The sequence below is a fragment of the Pseudomyrmex gracilis genome, unplaced genomic scaffold (genome assembly GCF_002006095.1).
Source record: "Pseudomyrmex gracilis isolate BER0280 unplaced genomic scaffold, ASM200609v1 scaffold_81, whole genome shotgun sequence".
In the NCBI taxonomy this organism is placed as follows: Eukaryota; Metazoa; Arthropoda; class Insecta; order Hymenoptera; family Formicidae; genus Pseudomyrmex; species Pseudomyrmex gracilis.
The window spans coordinates 526,855-542,064 of NW_018020665.1; the positions used below are offsets into that span (position 1 = coordinate 526,855).

Sequence of the window (15,210 nt, forward strand, 5' to 3'; positions counted from 1 at the left end):
ACGCGTCTTAGGGCCGTAGTGCGGTAGTGACACTTTTCCGGACATGGGTCCCTATACTCAAATGTTTTCTACTGTTGCACTGAATAACCCCTAGAAGTTTGATCCCATAGTTCTGAAACACCCTGTATATATATATATATATATATATATATGTATATTATTTTTCTTTGAGGAAAAGAGTTTATCGACAGATAGACCTCCTTGATTCTACATTTTTCACTCGATTTTTCTCAAAAATTCGTCGCAGAATAATGAAGAGAATACTAAGAAAATTTATTAATATGTATCTATATAAAATTTCAATGTTACAAATGTTAAATATATCTACTCAAAAACAAATTTCGAGATTCATTGCTGACAAAAACAAAACAGTCAACGATTGTCTTGCATCTTGTTATTACGCAAGATGTTTTTCCGAGATGTTCTGACGCGCGACACTTGGAAATCGCGCAGATAGGTGGGCTAAAGTTCCAAGTGAGAATCTTACTTCCGCATGCGCAGAGGAATGAATAAGAGAGAGAGAGAGAGAGAGAGAGAGAAGCGACTGTGTGTCGCAGGTAGATAGTGTAGATAGCGCGCGGCGCTACGGCCGGGGCGAAGTCCCGTGTATCGATTTCCTGTCCGAAACAATGTGGCGCGACGAAACAAATTCCCCGCGACGGTATCGTGTAACGCGCAAGCGACCGCATCCCATGCCGCTCTTATGTTACTCCTCAACCTTGCCGTTTTCGGGGGCAATCTGCGCGACGAACCGTGATTAAGATTGCAACGTGACTCGAAGTAAATTTACTCGTGTGCGGGACTAATTAAACATTGGAAGAGGATAAAACGCCGTGTAAATGTTCATGTCTCTCATATAAAATCTATATGTTTTTTAAATTAAAATTAAATTAAATTAATCCAAGATAACTAGTAATAAGTTTTTCGAACACATCTACGAATCGAAACACAGATAAAAAAAAATGCCAATGTTAATAACTTCATAAATAGTCAAGATATAACTTACACAAATTTGTAATTTTTACAATTTAATTCAATTTGAAAATAGATACCAGATGCCTACATTATTATATCTATGTGTACGTGAATCATACATAGAAAAATCATAAAAGTTATTTGATCCTTTCCCGCGTGTAAACACACTTTAGAAAGAGTGGATTCAATGGATCTTCGGATAGCAAAGCTGTTTAATTACTGAAATCAAACGAGTCGGGCAAACGACGAACAGACTCGTTAGTATACAACAGGGAGTGATCCTAGAACGAGAAGGCGGCGGAAAGCGGGAGAGACAGAGAGAGAGAGAGAGAGAGAGAGAGCGACAGTAGCTGGACTTATATATTATCGCTAATATGAAATATGAAGGCGGCTGCGGTGCCCCGATACTCACACATGCACACACAACATCGCTGTTGAGACTTAACGGCTGCAGGTGGCCCGACTAAGTCTCTTTTGGGCACTTCGGAGCTCTTCTCGACAGTCCCGGACTTTTAAGTCTCGTTCGCACGCGCGACCAGCTTCGAGCCCAAGCTACACATGTGAAACAAACGGACCGGTACGCACGACATGCACGCACGGTTGACTAACACACGTATACACGTCCGCGACACGACTGTCTGATAAACCTGTCGTGCGCATATCCAATCGGATAACTTATTTCGACGATCTGAAAATTCTATTATCTTGATTTCTCGAGAACACACGTGCGAATCGCTACCGTAATTTTCCGAGTGAGAAAATTACTATCGTCAGCAGTTTATGAGAACAAATTGTTGGTTTTACTGTAATTGAGTTTTTTTGTTGTGCATGTTAACAAGATGTTTCGTAATCCAATAGTTATCGAGAGATATATCTACGATTCGATCAATTATTAGCATTCATGGAATATTTTCTGTCTTCGACATATTTATTTATTTCTTTTTTTTTATTTATTTTCGCGAACGATGCGGGAAGACGAGTCTCGATGCGGGCGCACATCTACTAGCGAATTGTGTTCGTAGATGCTTACGATATATTATAGATTACAATCGTAAGAACGCATCTCGTCGATGAGATACGTATACATCGCGAGCATTCGCGCTCCACACAAATATATACAAATAGTCATGAAAATATATTGTACGAATATCGAGCACGGGGAATAATTTACGAAGCGCAGCTGACAACTAAATGAAAATACCTCTCCGTCGATAAATTTTGCTCTAAAGAGACGAATATAAGATATGTAAATATGTTAGAGAGTATTCTATCTTCTAAACTATATAAAATTCCTATTTGTGTTAAACTGTAAAAGATCAAACAACCTTTTTGTCGACTTTAAAATGATATTATCTATGATGGTGTTTGATTTGTTGATTTGTACTTGTTTTGATAGTATTCTGATTATTAATTTGGTGACATCATTACTGCTTTATTATGATGTAGCAAACATAATAATGAGATTCACTTTGTTATAACATTTGATCTTTGAACCGTATGACTCTTTCTAGCCACTTGAGTTTGACTATCTTAATTTGCGGCATGTCTTCATTTTTATATTATCTTGTTATGTTTTTTATATCTTCTTGTTTTTATTTTATGTTTACTCACTGATGAAGATTCTAATAAGAACAGAAACGAAAAATGCAATGTACAAGAAAACATTACATACAAATCATTATGCGGCCTACTTTTTTTTTGCTTGTAATTCTGAAGTAAAAGACACATCAGACGTATAAAATATTAAGTGTGAAAAAATTACATGAATATAACGCAATTTGCACAAACGTTAATGGCAAAGTGTGATATATTTGCAAAAAATGTTTTAAGAAAAGATATATGTTTTCTTGCACTATGTGTGTGTTCTTGTATTTTAAAACAGTTTTCACAATAAAAAAATTCCGCTTCGCGTATCGTATACGACGCAAACAGGTTTTTATTCGACTGATTAGAATTTGTAATAATTAGCCGCGAAAGGCTACCGAGAAACCGATCTGTTTTCTAATGTGATTTGCATGTGGCGATTTATCACATGTCGCGTCATTCACGTAATAATACATGTTGATAGCGGCGTTACGCGGGCGATTTATTGGTATTTTTTCTCTTCGCGCCCGGTCGACTGCAATCGCGTCGGAATGTCAGATCGATCGTTAATCGTTAGTCTCATTTAATACCAACATATTTCTACGAGATCATAGATAGCAAAGTACATCACAGACGTAAAGTTCTAATAAAGAGTCGAAATTCTCAACCGTCTTCACGAATGTGAAAAGAAAAGATCAATCACAGCGGGGATTCGATGATTTTTAAATATCATGAATATCAAAATATCCGATAAATATCAAGGTTGTAAAAGATCTCGAAGATCTGAGAAATCAAGAAGCTAATTAGAAGTGAAAAGAGAGAAAAAAAGCGACATTTAGAAATCCAATTAAAACTTAAAACATTCTTTATAAATACGTAAATTTGTTGATAATATTACTTTAAAGATTCCAGAAATTGGGAACATGCGCGCGAAATTGGAAATATACGCACTCTTGAGAATCAATTATTTTACGCAAATGTTGTAATTATACAAGTCAGAATTAATGTTTATATTTCCAAAACCTATAAAAAGATTGTTACGTGAAGATAAAAATGTCACGTTATCGTTTTACGTGGAATGAACGACGGTCGAAGTTGCGGTACGCGCGCGGTTTAGAATCTTCCTTGAGTGTGCGCTCAACTTCGTCGGTAACTTCGCATTAATATCACACGCGATTCGCGCCGTGCACAACCACCGGGAATATTACCAGACAGAGAAACAAACTCGGCGCGCTTCGGCTACCTGTCGCGAGCATTAAACCAGTTTCAAAAAATATCGCTGGCAATCTCGCGGCCAGGCGAAAAACAAACGTCGCGTCGCGACGTCCGGAATATGCACCGCGTGTCTGGAATGTTCGCGAAAGCAGTTATGGCGATGAAAAGTCTTTTATTTTCACTCGCTCTCTCTCTCTTTTTCTCTCTTTCATATCCTATCCTTTTCTTCGTGTTCCTTCTCGAAGCAAAACGCGGATTATCCGGATCTATACGCAGATAATCCACAATGCGAGCGTATATAATTACGGAAAGGCCGCGAATTATAGGCGTATTAATTAAACTACGGCCCAGGGGCGTAATTGACTACGGCTGCACGCTCATACAGAGGTGTCCACTTCATTGATTGTAATGCGCGGTAAACTTGCGCGAATTCGCACGCAAAATCGCGCTCGGACTATCGCGTGTTTTAGAATTTTACGTACGTATCGATGATCTTTTCCATAACATGCGCGCAACAATGTAGTAACACGGTTACATCTTGAAATTGAATCAGAATCTTTGTGGAAAAATTTATACAAAGATGAAAAACTTCTTTTCTCATCTTATTAGAGTAATAAAAAAAAAAAACATTTCTCGTCAATTTCTACATGTGTTAAACAGAAAATTAAAAAAAAAAAAAACAATACATGCGCTTGAGCCGAGCGTAGCGCGGTATATCGTCGCGGTATATCGTTCGCACTGCGAGGCGTTGGCCGGAATAATGTTTCCGGCGCGAATTAAGATCCGAATTTAATTCCACTCCCGGCGAGAGGGAACTGGCTTCCAGCAAGAAGACGCCGAGAAGTCGTTTCCAAGGTAGCAGCTTTATGGCGGGAGAGGCGATCGCATTGCGGGACGCCGGGGTGTTCCTATTCGTTTTCTGCACGCTGCTGCATGTGGGACAACCCGCTGCAACCTGTCAGGACAACAATCCGCTCTGCCCCACCTGCGTAAATGTGTGTGCGTGGTACGTGTACGCGCACGTGTGTATACGTGTGAGCCCAGGCTAAAACGCATGTAGAACGCGGTGTGCATTCGCATAACTTTTCGTTTAATTTATCAACCCCGCCACTCTCGCGCTCTCAGGTATTCCCGCGGGAAGCCGAGAGACACGAAACCTAATACTTCGCCTTAAGCGAGAGGACATGTCTTCTCTCGCGAGATCGTGAGAACGCTTTTCTCAAGGCACATCGGTAAGACCATTTTTCGTATATCGAGTGGAAACTCGGCTTCACTGTGCGCTCGTTTAACTACTTGCTGAATAATTAAATTTCGTGTCGTGACAAATTAAGTATCAAAAGAGATTAGAGAGACGCTCTATTTGAGAAAATATTGAATGAAAATAAATTCTGCATTTTGAAAAAAGAAAGAGTTCAAGAATACTAAACGAGATTTGTTCTTTTATTTGAGTAATCGATGCGTTACATAACATTGATTTTTCTCTTATCGAAGCATTGAGATTTACATTTCTCATTACAATATGCAAATTGGAATAAATAATATTCGCACTTGTGTAAATTAGATAAGCGCATTTATCAGTTCACAAATGACCGACACGTCTACTACTCGATCTATCGATATGTTTGCCAACTTATAAAACCAAGATCTCCGTCTGAAGATGTACGTCGTTAAATTCTAAAATAGATAATTTTGAAAATTGCCGATGATTTCTCAGATTTATAGAAATCGTAAATTTTTCGAAGTTCTCCAAAAATAAGTGGCCAGAAATTTACATTTTGTATTTTACGTATTCGAGATCTGACAAATTCGTTTATTCATCATTAATCAATAACTTTCCGTAACACGTTTGCAGCGAGAAAAAAAAAATTATCTAAATCATGCGTAATACGATAGATACACCGTTATTTATTTACCGAGCGTTATTTATGTACTGCGGATTTGAATACGCGTCACACGTATTGGCTCTCCGTGTGGTCAGCTCGTAAAAATTCCGTCGCTCGAATATGACTTTCTCCCCGTGGCAAGGCTTAAATATCGCGAAAAAGAGCGAGAAAAGAGCCGGATAAAAAAAAAAAAGTAAAAAAGAAACAGAGAGGCGACAGAGAGGCGAGGAAAATAGCTGAAACGCGAGCGTCGAAAAAACAAGTGTAGGACAATCGTTACTTTTTCCCACCTGTCGATCAACGTTTGCATCGTGCGCACTCCATCCGCGTGTTTACCGACCAACCGGCAATTACGGCAAATCCTTCTCGACCGCGATATTTCAAGGAGATTAACTTTACATCTCTCCCGTGGTAACTTCTCTTCCGTGCTCAGGTGAAGTATCGCTTTCTTCAAAACTAAACAGTGAAACGCGCCCATCAAATGTTCTTTTGCGCGCGAACGCAAACTCACTACCGATATGGCATTTGTTTTCTTTATAATAACCGTAATTCATTTCCGATCGATATTATTACCGTTCTTGAAATTGGCAATTAACAAACTTGAAATGCTTAAAAACATACATGATACGTAGATGTAAAAAGAAAAGATTAACATTTTTCTTTTCAGTGAGAATTGTGTTGAGCGTACGTTTTCTTTTATTACTTCTGTCACAAAAAGCAATACACGACAAGCCGAACGTGACGCACTTAATCGATTAGCAAGAATAATCAGAAAGTCAGCGAATATAAATGTTCATACTTCTATTACACTATACAGGCATCGTGTTCTAACGCAACAGTTAGCGAGTAACTCTTCCGGATAAAAAACTGACGGTAATAACGCGTATCAATAACGCGGGAGCAAAAAAACAAAACTACAAATAACAGTAGAAAAAAATAAATTGCAGATTTTTATACGCGTTCACCAATTACGAATTTTGTCTCTGCAACGGGAGGAGAAAAAAAAAGGATTAGAGAGTTCAACGAGAGAGAGAGAGAGAGAGAGAGAGAGAGAGAGAGAGAGAGAGAGAGAGAGAAGTCACGCGTGAGCGCAGATGGATGGCCGCTTTTGGACCACCGTGTAGTAGCCGGATCGCAGGCGGGGGTCTTATAATATCGCGTCATACGAAACGATGAAATAGTGGCCGTAGCGAAGGAATGTTCCCTACCACTCGAGTCGTCGAGTTGAGTTGACTGGCGTTGCGTGGTTCGTCGGGCTCGGCTCGACCGACCGCTTTCAACCGGTGTGTCTGTTCGTTCTTTCCTCGCCAGTGTTTCTCTGCGCGTGTACAGGGTGTTTGGCAATTGCCGGTACAACCGGAAAGGAGCGCGAGTTTCTCGTCACGAAACTCGACTCGATCTTCAAGAGCGATCTTTCTTTGTTCGTGTTTTTTCTTTTTCACGGGATCCATCGAGACTGCACTTACGAATTATTTCCGATCGCAGTTTTTTTAACGTAAATCGACTGTGACGGCGAATCAAGTCGGCCTTTAAAAAAGAAAAAAAAAAATCGTTGCAGAAACGAGTAAACCTCAAACGTTTTCAAGAGCGTTCGTCGTTACATTCGACGACTCGATTTCTTGCGAACCGCGAGCGAGCGTTCGGATCTGCTTGTTATTTTATGCTTATTAACAGTTGATATTCGCATGTTTGACCACTCGATGTATGAACACCGTAGAATTCATGTACTCGTGCGTATTATGACTGCTTTTACTAGCGGCATCAATGGGCGAACATCACGATGAGGATTACGAGATACTGACACCGCGCGATGCCGGTATTAAAGATAATACAGGTGTAAAGTGTTGAATCGCAACGTCCAAATATAAACTGTTAATATCTTTCTCTCTATAGTATTTAAACGTCATATTGATTTATATGTGAAGTACTTCATAATTACACAAAGATCACGTGTATCTATAAAATAAAAAATAAAAAAAAATTAAATTTTTCTCATACAAATTAAAAATTAAATAAAAAAATTGTACAAACTAATTTTAATGCTAATTTTTCTATTTTGCGTGACAAAAGAAAGTATAACTTTTCAAAGCTGGGTAAACAAACTCTCTCTAAAGTGCTGAAGCATCGCGATACACACACCGATTACTATTCGTTGTGCGAAAAAAGGCAACAAAGTTTACACACGGGCAGGCCGGAACTCGCCCATCACGATTATCATTTCTACAATTTATCCTCCTCACGGATAAAGCTCCGAAAAGCATTCACGCGTGCGTTTACACGTATCTCTTCTCATCGTCGCGGGAAGAAACACGGTGAGAGGTGAGGTAGGAACGGCGCAAGTTGTCTCGAGAGGGATTCAAAAGGTGCTCGACGGGGCCAGGCGTGGGCTACCCGTGATCATCATGACAAAAGCTCGGGGCAAACATCCGTTCAATTTATTAGCTTATAGGCAACGCCGTTCTCTTTCGTATACTACCTACTATACACCACCTACGACACCGGTCGTGGACCGCCTATAATGCCCGCAACATTATGGACATGCTCCCGAGCTAGCGGATCCTCTCTTCTCTCGCTCTGCCCGCTCCACCCTCCCGATGCGAGTCGCATCGTCCCCATAGAGTCCCGTTTTTTACGGTCGCGAAGGGCCAGTGATATTTTCTGGATCCCGGGGGTGGAAGATCGTAGCGGGGATCGAAATAGTTTCTTATATAGAAAAAAACTTTTTTTTTATGACATATTAATAACACTTCCAAGCGATTAAATATAATTTAAATCTAGCAACGAAAAAATAAATTATCGCGTAGACAACTAATAGCTTATGTGATTTTTATTTGAATAATATTCTTGAATATGCTTTTTCATCATTAAACATCATTTCTTGATAAAATCAATATGTGTAAAATTTAATGATATTTTGATTGTTCCTGTTCTTCTTTTGACCAAACACATGCTTCCAATTAAGGAATAAAAGAGATATTTCAGGCTAAGGATTAACTTTTATCGAGCATTTACAACGGGACGTCGTGCAAGATAGCGGAATATTAAGTTTCGCGCGTTTTATCGTCAATCTCGTGATAAAGGCGAGAATCGTGCCGTAAATCCGCACATTTATTCTCCGCGGTTTCGAGTTCCCACGTTAATAAGCAGGAAAACGCGTCGACGTGAAGGCGGTGTGCGCATCGCGCGTCGTGTGTTAATTCACAAATTAAACCAACCCGTTCGCCAAACACAATGTGATTTTTAAAATGCGTCGATTTCGCGTGCTTGATCGCATCATTGAGGACAACTTTTAAGAACAATATGGAAGAGAAATGTACACTTGTGTAAGTCTTTAATTTAATTAATAAAAAGTCTCGACTTATCAAATTAAAATTTTAGTATTATTAATATTATAAAAGAAAGAATATTATAAAGAATCTGTATTTTTTATTATGAATTAAAAGTAATTTTATGTAATTAAAATTGTTTCTCATTTTCTCTTTCTCGAAATTTCTATATCGTATATTCCACCTTTCTTTCCCACGAATTTTTCATTATCGCGTGGCAACTCTACGCTTATGACGCCTCTTTATCGGGAAAGGAGATGGTGTTTTATCGCCGCTCCGCCTCGCGCGGTTTCAAATTTTCCTCTCGACATCGAGCTTATCGACGTGGCGACTTTGCGCGTAAATGCTCGAAATTATAGTCGATCGACTACGATCTCGCGGCAGAATTTTTGTTCCCGTTAATGCTTTGCGCGTTGAAACGCCTCTTGTGCGCTTTTCTCGTCAGCATAAACAATCTCAATAGTTTTCAAATATTTTACGTAAAAAATGTTTTCAATAAGTACATCGTAAAAAATTCGAAAAGAAAATATGGGTCAACATAATAGCGTCATATATTTATTTTAGACAAAAGAAATCTTGTTTCGACTTTAGACAATCTTCCTTTCAACTAAATCAACTGGACATACTTTAACAATTCTTTGATCTTCACCGAAAGAAAAAATGTACACATCTGTTACTTTATTGTTTTGATAGTTTCTTTCACATTATTTTACGAGTCTCAAATTCTAAGTTATTTTTAGTTTATTGTCTCTGTTTGGTAATATATTTTAACTATCTGCGCTTCATGTGTTGCGATACGATCTTTCAATTGTATATCCACTGTGTGTTCACTTTTTAAACATTGAAAAGAACCTAATCCAAGGTCAAAACATCTACAGAATTTTTGTATCTAAAATGAACACATGTGTCGCACCGTCTGTGCTATCTTTTTCTTTTGGATTTGTTTTTATTTTATTTTCTTTGGAGTTATTCTTTGACTAAAATAAAGACTTTTTCTTATTATCGACTCGGAAGAAATAAGTTAATGTAAACGGAAAGATTGGTTTGTCATTCAACGACGACATGACAATGAAAATTATTTCGACAATGGCGAAGACACGGGATATTACATTCCTGGCGACATCGACGCCCACGATTAACGACTCGCGCCGATGATAACCAGGCCCACGCCTCCATCCCGGATAGGGTAATGTCTCGACGCATTCGTTTTATGAGGCCATTTTCGGCGCACGAGAACTCGTCAACGATCACGCGACCGAGAACGAGAAGAAGAAACCGAGAGAATTGATACGAGGGCGTGAAAAACGACACTGTGAGAGTCGCCGATGTCGTCGGCGCTGGTCGTTCGTTTTTAAACCGCCCGCTGATATTATTTCGGAAAATTTACAGAGAGGCAATCGTCTCTCGCGATGTTATAATTTACGAAAATCTAATTTTTTTTAAACGTACTCTTAATGTAAAAAAAATATTATACGTGTAAAATTCAATTTTTTCTGATTTAAAATTCTCCTTTTATTTTTCATAAGCCAGAAAAAAATTCCTTAAAAGTTCGAATACATGTAATCGTCGAAGGTATTACATCCTCGGATTATATCTTCGAGACATGAACATGAAAAGAAGACGGTTTCCCTCCCCGCGCCACGTAATAGCGGTAGCATGTCCAACGGGTCCGACATTTCGCGTCCGGCGGCCATTGTGCGCTAAACTCCAAAATAAAGGGGGAGATACGCCACGGCCGGGAATTACGCATCCGCTGAAAGGCAGGCGCAAATTACAGAACGGGGCGTAATGGCCGAGGTACATGAGGCACCTTATCGCCGACAATTTCTGCGCGCGCGAGCCGCCGGAGGAAGGAAAATCCTTGCGCGCGCGAAATTATCCTCTAGAAGGGATTATATGGAGATCGAGAGCCGGCTTTACATGCTTCGTTGGACGACGCGTGAACGTTTAACCGTTTCAACACCGAGTTGATCGTTCAGTTCCACATTTGCACAAGCATGATAGACTTCAAAATTTATCAACACTTATTGAACAATTACAATAATAACGGCAGGTTAAGGTTCGCAAAAGTAAAATCACAGTAAAACAAAATTTAGCAGATAATAAAACATGAGAATTTCAAGAGTTTGAAAAATCAATCTTCTTAATAAGAACTTACTTTTCTTTTGTTTTATGAAAAAAAAAAAAAAACGACGAATTATATGCAGATCGCGTTCGAAATGTGAGAGTTACCTGGCCGTGCTTATCCATGTCATTGTTTGTCAGCTTCACTTTTTCAAAAGACACAACTTGCTTTCGTAACTGTTCGCCTGTGAAGGGAGAATCTGGATGAACGTAGAGTCGCACACGTGCCGGTGGATCGGCTTTCCCGGCCTCAAGCCAACAGCTACGATGATAAGCATATCGATATCTCTTGTTGTCAACCGGCACAATATCCATTAAGACTGCGTACCGGCCATCAGATCTCAATCCATTGAAGGACACCCGGCAAGTTGGAAACATTCGTCTGCGGAAGAACACGCGTACAAATAAACTTTAGTTTCATTGTGACAAATTACAAGCGATGATCAGATAGGTAATAACTGCAATACGTAATAACTGAAATAATACGGTATAAATAAATATGAATATTTGGCAAAAATATAATATGTGAAAATTATTATTCCAGGAATAAAGATCGTACTGTTTTACTTATTGTGTACGTGTGTGTGCGTGCGTGCGCGCGAGCGCGCGTTCTAGATGCGCATCTCGATCTAGATATAATTATGTTTGCCTACATAATTATATCTGATAATACAGCAGTCATTTGCATATTAATTACGAACATGAAAATGACAAACGAAATCGAATTTCGATTTTTATCGCGTTGAATATGTATTCAATGAATTTAACCTCTTCCAGTAATTATAAAATGACGTAACGAACTATCAGGCTAATGTTTACAGTAATTCCAGAATACAACGTAGCTTTTTCTCGGCAGCATAAATATTTTACGTAGTACGTATATATCAGACATTATTATAATTCTTTCCAGTGTTGTAATCTATTGCGTGCAATTATATAATATACACTTGTCACTTTTATCACATCTAATGTTTATCTCCACCGAATTTGCGACTAATTATAGGCTGTTTATTTCAAAAAAACGCGACTGTCAGAGCCGAAGCCACGACTCTTGAGTGCATGCGGTCGACACTTCAACATCTAAAGGAGGCGTCGGGGCGCGCACGCGCCTCCTCCACCGTCGCGTCGGCCGGGTTGATGTCGATGCAAGTCGAGAGCTGGATTTTTCGCTGGCACCGCAGCACGGAAAGCGTAGTTTGACCTTCATCTCTCGGGTTTCCGACCGAGAGAGCTTTCACGCGGCTCACAATGTACGTCCTCGAGCGATCGCACGCGATGTACTCGCGCGCTCGTGATTTACGCGTCCCGGGAAAAGAACGGCGGGTGTGTTTTCTGCGGTCAGATGGCAGATACGTCAATAGCGTTTTTTTCACGGTGAAAAAGCGAGTTTCACTTAATTTATCGCCGGGAGAGAACGGTTCGCGGCGGACGGGCGAGAACGGTTTATTTTGAAACGCAATCGCGTCATTTTTTGCCCCGCGATATTTATTACATAATTGCAAGCCGTGCGTAATACACGGCGAATCAACTTTCCGGTGGATAAGACCAATTTTTGTTTTAAAAATTCATTCAAGAGAAAGAAGTATACTGATTTGCAATTCCAATTTATGTTTGCGCCAGACGTGCGATTATCGATCCAACGAGGAAAGTCAAAAATGACGATGAATCAACCTCGACATACCTATCGAGGCCGACCGTCGGCATGTCCCGGACCGTGTAATCCATTGAACGCTCATCACCATCACCATCATCACCGTCATCATCGTCAGAAGCACATAACCGAAGCCGCTACGTCGCAAAAGGAAACGACCATATCGGAAGAGCTCGATCGAATGTTGCTTCTCAAATATTTTGACTTAGACGTTTCGGTTACGTCTGACACACCGACGACGGGCGTCAAATCGATCGCCACGACATCATCCTTCACCGAGATTGCTGCGATCAAAGTTTCTTCCGTTTCGAAAATTGGTCGACCCAGAGAAACCGCGGCTGTACCGCCGACGATGCTGCCGAAACAGTTAAACATGCTGTGCGGAGAACAATCCACGTCGAGCAAGAGACAAATCGAACTGATATCCGCGCCGAAACCGATATCTATTCTGAAGAGATCGATTGTGAGAACGTTGATTTTTCGAACAGGACCGGGGATTCTGGACGGTGCAAGAAGCGCAATCACCAGCGGATTAAATGGATTAAATGGATTTACGCCAAAGAGAATACCGTCTCTTCGTTCATATCTGATCATTGTGATGATTTACGCGGTGATGCACGTGTTACTAGTTATACTCACGTGGCGAACATCCACCTATCAGTTTTTCCTATCGAGTCAGATCTGTGGAATTATTGCGATCCTTATGCGCAGAATAACCGGCACGATATTGATGTAAAACGCGCAGATAATTGATATATCGAGATATACATTGGCTATATACACAGCGAACGTCGAAATTGACTGACATGTTTTGTGCCAATTCATCATAATTATATACAAGAAGCGCGATATCTCCGTATCGTTTTCCGTTACAATGCGGATCTATAAATCTTCAAGAAAAGTCCTATTAAATAAGCGAGTTGCAAAAGCAGCGTTAACGATTGCGTTCCGCGGAACGCGATCATTGATTAATCGGTGACCGCTGCCAAATTGACGAGTTCTACGCGCCGTCTAGAAAGTCTCTATGAGATATCACGACAAGATTACATTAGAACGTCGAAGAAGTTAAAAGCTCAGAAATCGATGCTAATTGATGAATGTGTCTTTATTTGAAATGTCAAATAAGACTGTGATTTAAAAGACTGTGATTAATGATGTCACTCGTTTACCGAAATAATCGCGTTATACTTCACAATAATATTAATAATGATGTCAAAATTTCACGTATACAATATATACAAACATATATGTATAATTTTTCAAATTACAGAGTCATAATTTAACATCAAAACTATTGTACTTATGTATTTATTATATCAAAACTAACTGTATATTCACTCTCTTACTTTTCAGCAAAGCAATCTGTTATTACGGATTTTTACGACAAAAAACAATTACAAAACGTGTTTTCATCTTTTCATTCGGATATTTTGAATGCAAACGCTTCTTGTGGCGGCTTCTTTCGACAGAACCGCAAAGATAATTGTAGTGATTTCCTACATCTATTTATTCGATGACAGGCTCCTTTTTAAGAGACGCTCGAGGTCCCAAGGAGCTGCACAAAACGAGATCGCCATAATTTCAGGGAAATGCAGAAAGACAAGTTCGGTTATCACGCGAGTTCTCGGCCGTTTCTCATCGCGTAGGCTCAGCACCCCCAGCAAACGGGCTTCGCGAAGAACGAGGTCCGGTTTCTCGCGATGCAAGCCTCTCGAAACCGCAAAACGGTTTCGAACTCCTCGAAAACGATCCTCCCTTCCTTTTCGGAAGCACGCACGCGTTCGGGTAAGTTTCGTGCGGTTTTTAACAAGCGCATTGTCCAACCGCGCTGAATAGTATCGTCGTTACGTCGCCCCGGGGCACGGCGCACCTTAATGATACGATTGTCGGCCCTTAAAGCGAAGAGTTAACCGAAATTTCGTTGCATTCCAAATGCACGCGCGTTTCTGGCGCGCGAGACGCCGAGCTCTTTATTCGAGCGAAGAAACGACGAGATTTTCTACGGCTGTAATTCGATTCTGGGAGCGAGATTTGCTTGAACGCATTCGATTCACGTGTTTCGATTTTACGATGATTACAGAATATTTGATGCGAACAGTATCGAATTACACTAAAAGATAAACACACACACAATGTGAAATGTTACTATGCTATGTATATAAAACAAGGCAAAACAAATGTTTAAAAATTCAAATCATATATTTTAAATATAGATTTATTCGAACATTTCATAATTTCTCGCAATTTCTATATTGTAAAGTGAAAAACACAATTCACTTGTATTTGATTTTATAAAAAAAACTCGGATAATAAATTTGTCGTTATTGAAAAAATATTCGAGCAATTAATAAGCACCCTAGTTCAACACTCAATAAAATCGTCAGGATCGTTCGCACCTCCTTCAACACTGCATCCCGAGGCAGCTGCGGCTACTTACTCGCTTATCGCCCGA

General features: G+C 39.8%; 2 protein-coding genes across 4 annotated transcripts in view; one reads left to right on the forward strand and one right to left on the reverse strand.

Moving 5' to 3' along the window:
* LOC109855127 (T-box transcription factor TBX20-like) overlaps nt 1-15,210 on the reverse strand; it is a 46,806-nt gene that overhangs the window by 16,062 nt on the left and 15,534 nt on the right. The window contains exon 3 of the mRNA XM_020428991.1: nt 11,216-11,489. Within this exon, the coding sequence (XP_020284580.1) occupies nt 11,216-11,489 (274 nt within the window). The remainder of the gene's footprint in view (nt 1-11,215; nt 11,490-15,210) is intronic.
* LOC109855128 lies at nt 11,851-14,013 on the forward strand. 3 transcript variants are annotated; one of them, XR_002250265.1, is made up of 2 exons: nt 11,851-11,980; nt 12,111-12,205. XR_002250265.1 is itself a non-coding variant. In XM_020428993.1 (2 exons), exon 2 carries the CDS (start codon nt 12,763-12,765, stop codon nt 13,492-13,494), a length of 732 nt encoding a protein of 243 aa, XP_020284582.1. In that variant the 5' UTR covers nt 11,851-11,980; nt 12,728-12,762; the 3' UTR covers nt 13,495-14,013. The 3 variants fall into 3 exon arrangements, 2 of the variants coding, with proteins under 2 accessions (XP_020284582.1, XP_020284581.1); XM_020428993.1 differs by lacking the exon at nt 12,111-12,205 and adding an exon at nt 12,728-14,013; XM_020428992.1 differs by lacking the exons at nt 11,851-11,980; nt 12,111-12,205 and adding exons at nt 12,214-12,357; nt 12,728-14,013.